This window comes from Mus pahari, chromosome 2 (assembly GCF_900095145.1).
Source record: "Mus pahari chromosome 2, PAHARI_EIJ_v1.1, whole genome shotgun sequence".
Classification (NCBI taxonomy): domain Eukaryota; kingdom Metazoa; phylum Chordata; class Mammalia; order Rodentia; family Muridae; genus Mus; species Mus pahari.
In genome coordinates, this window is record NC_034591.1 from 57,921,629 (window position 1) to 57,930,134 (window position 8,506).

Genomic DNA, 8,506 nt, shown 5'->3' on the forward strand with positions numbered 1-8,506 from the left:
TAGTTCTAATCCCATTGAAGCTCACCGATTAAACTAGTTTAGCATTTCAGGAAAATAAAGAATTTTTAACTTTTTTAGAGTGAATAGTTCATAGAAGAAATTCTATTTATACTTATATTTTCCATATTATAAATTTATACTAAGAGATAAGTGTAGAAATATATACAACCAAAAGTAGAATTTCACCTGAGGAAAAAATAAATGGAACACTTTACAAGTTTGCACATCCTCTTTGTGCAGAGCCCTACCTGGCTGAGTTCTTTTAGCTTTGGTTTGGCTCTTGCTATGTATTCCTTCCACAGACTTCAATTATCAATGCCTATTTATTTTCACTAGAACTCAGGGAGGGTATTTCTACTGAGCAGTGGTGGGGCAAACTTTAATCCCAGAGAGTGAGAGAGAGAAAGAGGCAGGTGGCTCTCTAAGTTCTAGGCCAGAGGGTCTACAGAGGGAGTTTCAGGACAGCCTGGGCCACACACAAAAATCCTTTCTCAAAACAAAACAAATGGAAAAAAAAAAGAGTCATATAGTAGTGTCTTATGACCTTATAACTCTTGGTTAAAGGGCAAAAGCAACTGTAGATAGTATGAGAATGAGTGATCCTGGCAATATTCCAGTGAGATTTGACTAAAAACAAGTGCTGCTGAGCTGTAATCTCAGCACTTGAGAGGAGGCAAGATGACCAATTCAAGGTTACATTCAGCTACATAGCAACTTTTAAGGACAGCCTGAATTATGTGACACATTGTCTTACAAAAGCCCACAACAGCTGGGCAGGGTATTGAATGCCTTTAAGCCCAGTACCTGGGAGGCAAAGGCAGGTAGATTTGTATGAGTTTGAGGGAAGCCTGGCCAATACAGTGAGTTCCAGTCCAGCCAGGGTTACATAGTGAGATCCTATTTCAAACTAACCAATCAATCAACAAAACCGAAGGAGTAACCCTGCCCACCACAAACCAATCAAAGCAGTGGTGTGGATTCAGTTTTGGGGCTGCAGTTTCCTGAACCCTATTCAAAGAAAACCTCAAACAAAAATTTTTCCAAATGGAAGGTAGAGGTGTCAGAATGAAAAGGAAAGTGAGCATACGAACCCTAATTCTATGAAACTTGCTTTGAAATACAACATCAGGAGTTGAACGCAGCTCAGTCATAGAAGGCATGTTTAGTATGCTCAAATCCCTGGATTTGGGGTAGGAAGATGGTTCAACAGGTAAAGATCCTTCCCACAAACCAAAACATAAAACATAAAACTGTTTAGTTGCTGGGCAACTTGCCTACAAACCAAAAGGCCTGGTCACAATATGAAGGGAGGGAATTTCTGCTCTAAAGCATTGAATTATTACTTTGCTGTTAATTTTCTTGGTGTTGAGAGTTTGAATTACAAATAAAAACATTTGGTAAGAAGCAGATGCTTACCTTCTACAATTATGTGACGGGAAAGAAAGCAATGCAGTTTTTGAACTATACACAATGAGGCTAATGTGTCTTGTAAGGTACGTTTTGTGTCCCCTCTCTTCCTTCTGAGTATTGGGGATTGAAACCGGACCTTACCAGCACTAAAGAAGTGATCTACCACTAACCTATTATCTTTTTCCTTGTTTCCATTCTGAAACAATCTCTGAGTTTCAGCCAGCTTGGTCTACATAGTCAGTTCCAATCCAGTCACAGTTACATGTTGAGAACCCGTTTTAAACAAACAAAAACCTCAAACACTTCAACATAATTACTCAGCATTTTTTGTGTACTTTTCTAAGAATGTGTTTCTCAGGATAATACTGTATAATAGTGCATCTCTCTAGAACATAGTTTGCAGTTTTCTATTTACATCAATTTCCTTTTTTTGGTCTTTTGAGACAGGGTTTCTCTGTATAGCCCTGGCTGTCCTGGAACTCTTTGTAGACCAGGCTGGCCTCGAACTCAGAAATCCGCCTGCCTCTGCCTTCCGAGTGCTGAGATTAAAGGAGTGTGCCACCACGCCCGGCGTATTTGATTGTTTCATCTCAATGTATGTGTATATATGTGCTTGGTGTCCTAAAGAAAATATCAATTCTGACAGAGTTCGAGGGTTGTGAGCAGTCATAAGGGTGATGGGATCCAAAGACTTTTAACTTCTAAGACTCTCCAGCTCCCATTGTACAACAATTTTCTAAGGATCTCTGCAAGTAGTTGTTTAGAATTGTTTAGAATTTAGTTTTTGAACCAGACATTGTGGCACACGCCTAAACCTAGAGTAGCTGAGGTGGGATGACAAGTTTCAGGGCAGTTTGAGCTACAGTTTAAGGAAAAAAATCATTTGGTCTTTTGTCAGTATGAGCTGCAATTAGCTAAAGTCGGTTATGGAATTACGGATAAACAGGAGACACTAGGCCCTATGATTCCTACCTGGCAGCTGGCTGCTTGTTTAGGCCCTTGCTGTTGATCCAAGGGTTGAAATGTTGCAGGCAGTCAGCTATACAGCTAGGCTCACAAATGGAAGAGGAGTATATGCTCACCTTGGGCTCCAAGCACTTCACTGGGTAACATTTGTGTCTTGAACCAGAAGGGTGAGGAATTTGGAGAGGAGGCAATGTTAAAAGTTGGGAAGAAAAAGTGTAGATATGCAATTAAAAAAAACAAACAAAAACCCAAACAACAACTAAACAGTTTTTTTTTTTTGTTTTTTGTTTTTTTTGAGACAGGGTTTCTCTGTGTAGTTCTGACTGTCCTGGAACTCACTTTGTAGACCAGGCTGGCCTCGAACTCAGAAATCCACCTGCCTCTGCCTCCCGAGTGCTGGGATTAAAGGCGTGCGCCACCACCGCCCGGCAACTAAACAGTTTTATGTTAAGTTGGCAGCTCAATTATTTTGCCTTTTGTGTCAGGGTGATGCCTAACTTCAGCAGAACTGAAAAATGCCTCAATTCCTAACCTATGCTGAGTCTCCGGCATTTTCACTTTTAAGGCTACTTTTCTCATAACATTGACACCCTGTCTCAAAAATAGTACTCTGAATAATTATGAGTTTTTTTTTTTTTCAAATTGCTGATGATAACATAACAATTTGCATCGGCTCAGTACCTAGTTAAACCTTGGAACTGTGATTGCTCTTTCACATTATTTTAATATGAAGCTGGCACTAGTTTCAAATTTTAATTCAATCCATGTGTAATTATAATGAAACGGCAAGAAATATCCATAAATTTTCTCCAATTATCTAAAGTTGCGACGTTTCAGCTTAAAAGAATCGCCAGGTTTTTTGTTTTTTCCTTTTCGAAACCGGTAAGCAGCCGTGGCCTAGGTATTTCCCGTTGGCTCACTCAGGCCTCACCCCCACCAGCCTTGAGATTAAGAAATCAACTAAGGATGGAAGGTCGCAGTCAGCAAGGCGTGGGAGTGCAGGGCGACAGTGAGCCAAGCACCCCGCGGAAACGCTGCTCTGCATTCTGGCCTGTCCCGAGCTCTCACTCGCCCAGCTCCGAATTCAGACTAGCAATTTCCAGCAGTCCTAAACGTGGCGAAAGGGGTCGGGAGGCCTGATTTCCACTGTGTTGATTTCGGTTTTTTTCTTTTTCCTGAACCTGACATGTCCCCAGCTCGGGCACTGATGAGGGGCAGTGGCCTGAGGATAAGGTTAGGTGTCCTCGGCTCGGGCCTCCCACGGGCCTGCGATTCCGCCAGCATCCGTCAGGAAAGCACTAACCCTGAGAACTACTTACTCCGACTCGCTCTAAGCTCGGCACTTGCTAATTTGCGGCTGGGCCGCCAGCGCAGCGAGCAGCAGAGGCCTACGTGACCCGCTGCTTAGACGCCAGGGGCCCGAACAGGCTTCCGAGTCGGCTTTTTTTAAAAAAAAAAAAAAAAAAAAAAAAAAAAAAAAGAGCATCATTCTCGCGAGACTCAGCCTCCGAGAGGGGCGGGGTAAGCAGTCGTGAACGCGCGCGGCAGCCGTTAGGGTGGGCCCCTCCGTAGGAGGGGCAGGGCGGAGCGCAGCGAGCTGGATGACGATTGGCCGAACCCCCACGGGACACGACTAGGCGCGAGCTGCGTGCGCGCTCCCGTCGCGGCGGCGGCGAGCCGCGTCAGAGCTCGCTCGCTAAGGGGGGGGTTGACGGCTTCTGGCGGGTGTCGGTGTCGGGAGGAGGCGAGAGTCGGCTTAGCCCGTGTCGCGTCTGTCTCAGGAACCGGACGGAGAGTGAGGGCGCCAGGGCTCGCTCTCTAGGGGGGGCTGCCATCTTCCACGTCCACGCCGTCGTGAGGAGCGCAGCCCGGACTCTCCACGACCCCTCCGACTCCCCACTCGCGGGCCTCGAGGCCGCGGCGGCCACCGAGACAGCGCCGCACCTCCCCCACCCCTTCCCCTCGTCCCCCGCCCGCCAGGGCCCGGCCGGTGCCCCACCCCCGCCTGCCTGCCCGCCCGCCCGCTACGCCGCCGCCATGTCGGCGCAGGCCCAGATGCGCGCTATGCTGGACCAGCTAATGGGCACCTCTCGGGACGGTAAGTCGCTGCCAGAGCCCTGGGGGTGGGGGAGGGGCCGCGGCCGGGGAGGGGGAGGCCTCCGAGGGAGCTCTGGGGTGCGCGCGTGCGGTCGAGTAAGGGGCTCCCAGATTGGTAGCACGAGGTCCCCCCGTCTCTCTTCCAGTCCAATCAGGGCTTGGCAGGCGGGCTTAGGGGCGGTGACCGCGCGGATTGGCGGGAACGGCTGCCAATGCGGCGAGGCGGGGCTTGGGAGCAGAAAGGGGAGTTTGTGCCTTTCGCTGTTGGCTTGGCGGGGTTGGGAGAACCCAAGTCTGTCTCGCGGAGTGGGGCGGTCAGTTTGACTATTGATCAGGGACCGGCGGAGCGCTCAGCTCTGCACCCCCAGCTCCAGCTCCTTTCCTCTGGGCTTTCGGATCACCCCTCGCCGCCGTTCTCCAGAGTGTGGAGAGAAGCATCCCCTCCCTCCCTGGTCTTAACCGAAACCACTACTAACCCCCAGTTCCAGGGACGCTTCGTCGAGCCCCTACAGAATCAACTTTTTTTCTCGTGTGTGTGGAAAATCTGACCCAAACCATGGTTTCTTAAAGTGGGTGTGTTTGGCCCCATTTTGTAGAAGTGTTTAGGCCTATTTTTTTTTCCACTGAGAGACCTCCATTTTGTTAGACCACGTAATAGAGACTTCAGTAAATATTGGCAAATTTTACCTGTGCTGAAACCAGAATCATTTTGGATATTTGATGCCCACTGAATTAGAATTGAAGGAAAGGGCTTTTAAAAATTCAGTTAGATTAGAATCCCTATAGGGAGTTATTTACGTGTTTGTTTCTAAAAATGATGAAATGTTGTTTTTTTTGGGATAATTAACAATGTACTTTCAAATTAAAGTTTAGCACTTTATTAAAAAATAAAACAACCAAAAGTCCAAATCCTGACTTGTAAAAACTCGTTTAGGCAAGTTTCTTAGCGATTTAAATGCACCCCCCTTTTTTTGGACAAGTTTGCCTTACAAGAAAAAGAGTACATAAATTTAGCTTAACTGTAAATCCTGTTGAATTTTCTTGAGTTCTTTGCGGAAAATATGGGAGAAGATAAAACCTATTTCAAATCTTTTTAGCAATACTTAATACAGCTTTCAGAGTAAAGTTAAGTACTAATAGAAACTCACTGGAAATTTTTCTTAAAGACAGATACAGGTGGTTAACAGATTTTTTGTGTAGAGAGGAGGGAAGAAATGGAAAGAAAGTAAGATTTATTTGTGTGTAGTAAATAATCCCTTGAAAGTTAACTAATTAAAAACACCACTGGAATAACCTAACCTTTCATGCTTGGGTAAGAATGTTTATAATTGCAGCATGTCTTATCTTCCTTCTCCATCATAAGTGAGGATATTTAGAAGGGGCTTCATTCAGGAACAGTTCAATCTTTGTAATAACATTTTAGAAATCTTAAAGGCTTAACTTATATAATCTTTGAATATGAATTGATGCCATTATTGGTATCTTCTGCATAGATAGGAGTTCCTTATGTATTTTACTGGGAGGTTAGTTGGATCAAGGTAACTATGACCCGACAATTTTCTTTCTTTTTTTTTCTTTCTGAGACAGGGTTTCTCTGTGTAGTCTTGGCTGTCCTGGAACTCACTCTGTAGATTGGGCTGGCCTTGAACTCAGAAATCCGCCTGCCTCTGCCTCCCAAGTTCTGGGATTAAAGGCACCACTGCCCAGCTGACAATTTTCTGATAGCAGCCTCATCTAGTATTACAAAACTGAACTGTTAAATATGTAGTATATCTGTAAATTTCTCTGTGTAGTCCCAGGATGAAACTGGACTCTTAAAGTTTAATTATTTTTTTACTTAAATTTATATTACTGACTCTGTTCCTGAATATTTTTTAAACCCTTCAGACCAATTGAACTTAAAAATGGACACATATTTATGAGTAAACAATAGTATTTGGTTGAAGTGATTTGATTTTCAGTGCTGTATTGATTCAGAAGAAACATCAATTTTGGCTTTGTAGAACTCTAAGGCAGGAGAATTTCAGTGAGTTCAAGGCTACCCTAGGTTACATAGTTCCAGGCTAGCCTTAGTTAAGGGAAGACCCTGCCTCAAGCAAAAACAATAGAGAGCAACTACTTTTATGGAAAAGTGGAAAAAAAGGGTTGAATGTTAGCCAGGTGTAGTGCAGTGAGATCCCCTAGCTCAAGAAAACAAAAAGAAAGCCTTTTTTAAGGTACCCATATTAGTTCTTTCATATATTTGAGATAACATAGTACATTTCATTGTTATTTAATGAATTTGTAATTGAGGACCTTGAAATAAAATCAGAATTACTTTTTTTTTGTGTGTGTGTGTGTACCGTAAACAAAATTAGACAAGGATAGGGGACATAGGTATATCGCTGAGAATAGGGGACATAGGTACATCACTGAGAAGCACCATGGCATTTGGACCACATAATGGAAAACCTCGTGTTATATATACATGGGACAGCTTACCAAAAATACTGTGTGTTTGGCTTTAAGAGGTGGAATTGGGGACCCAGAAAGGGGGGGGAGAGATGGAAAAGGTAGGTAAGGGTGGGTATTTAAAGGAGCTTTGGTTTTTGTTTATCTTTGCAGACAACTATAAAAACAGCCAAGACTATTTTGGGTAGTGGTGCCTTAGATGGCAGTTACCCCCTTAACAGTATCATATTTGTGAAGGAATCTGAAACCGTAAAGGAATAAAGGAATCTTGGGCTCTGGGAAGATGTTGCTCCCCCTTTCCAAATATTCCCCACCCACACTTTTTCTGAAAAGAGTTTTTAATTCCCTTTTAAATTACTTGGAGACTAAAGTATGTTAGTTAAGTGTGTCATCAATTACTTAAATCAGCTAATCACGTAAGTGACTTAAATCTCACTAGAATCCTTAGGAATAGGAATTGTAGTGGTAGTAAAATAGATAACTTGGATTACTGGGCACTTCAAGAAAGGACAGTCCATGATGTGAGGGGCTCTTTGGACAGTCAGAAGGGCAGCTTGGTGGCATTGGGAGGTTGGGCATTGGGAGGATAATCAGGAGGTGGGAGAGAAATGCATAAGGGAGATGGGAGGGCCAAAGACAAACTTTGCCTTCTTTGCAATTTTGCCTAGGGCCCTGGTGGTGGCAACCGCCTGTGTGCCACTGAAAATCGTGCCGATGCCTGGCATACTGCATAAATGGAAGCAGGGTACCGCGTGAGTTGAAACATTGGTCACACTATATAAAGTTTGTATATGTGAATCAGTGTAACTCAAACCCATGTAACTGGGGGTCTGTCTATATTTGGAATTTTCTAATAAGACATAAGTTTAGAAAAAGAACATTGGGCTGAGACTCAGGAGACCTGGTTTCTAATTAGAAGCTTGGGTAAGTCACATAACCTTTTTGCCTCAAATTAAATCTGTAATTTGTTATATCGGAAGCCAAATAATTTTCTGTTATACTAAAAATATTAAATAGATATAATTTTTCTTAGAAAAAGAGTCACAAGTAGATATCATTACTAGTATTTTAAAATTAATCACATTTTAATTTTTTTTTGCCTTAGAAAAGAGAGAAGTAATTAATTTTTTTCCCTGAGCATATTCCAGATAGTAACAGTAACATGGGAAATTTTAAGAAACATTTTGAAAATTGTTTTTGTGATAGTTGAGAGAAAGAACTGTAGTGTCCTCAGATGGATAGTGGTTATTTTGACTAGACTGGATTAATTGTAAGAATGTTCCTTGGCATAAATCCTCTGTGGGCACGTAATTTGGGTATGAATATCTGGCTGAGATTCCAGAGAGACTTAGGAAGGTACAACTAAAGTGAATTAAACAAAATTGAGGTGGCCTGGACCACCACCACCTCCCCAGTAATAGGGATCAAACTCCAGGCTTTCCATGTGCTAGGGAAGCTCTGAACCACTAAGCTATACCCTTAGGCCTAGGACCAGGACCTAGATTACATCCTAAAATTTGAAGTTTGATCTTAAGAAGGTTGTTCTAAGGTTACTATGCTTTTAAAATTGTTTTGCTTGTTT

General features: G+C 43.3%; 1 protein-coding gene across 1 annotated transcript in view; it reads left to right on the forward strand.

The window, feature by feature from the left end:
- Positions 1-4,060: 4,060 nt before the first annotated feature.
- LOC110316771 (putative RNA-binding protein Luc7-like 2) overlaps positions 4,061-8,506 on the forward strand; it is a 59,898-nt gene continuing 55,452 nt past the window's right edge. The window contains exon 1 of the mRNA XM_029535267.1: positions 4,061-4,474. Within this exon, the coding sequence (XP_029391127.1) occupies positions 4,414-4,474 (61 nt within the window). The 5' untranslated portion in view covers positions 4,061-4,413. The remainder of the gene's footprint in view (positions 4,475-8,506) is intronic.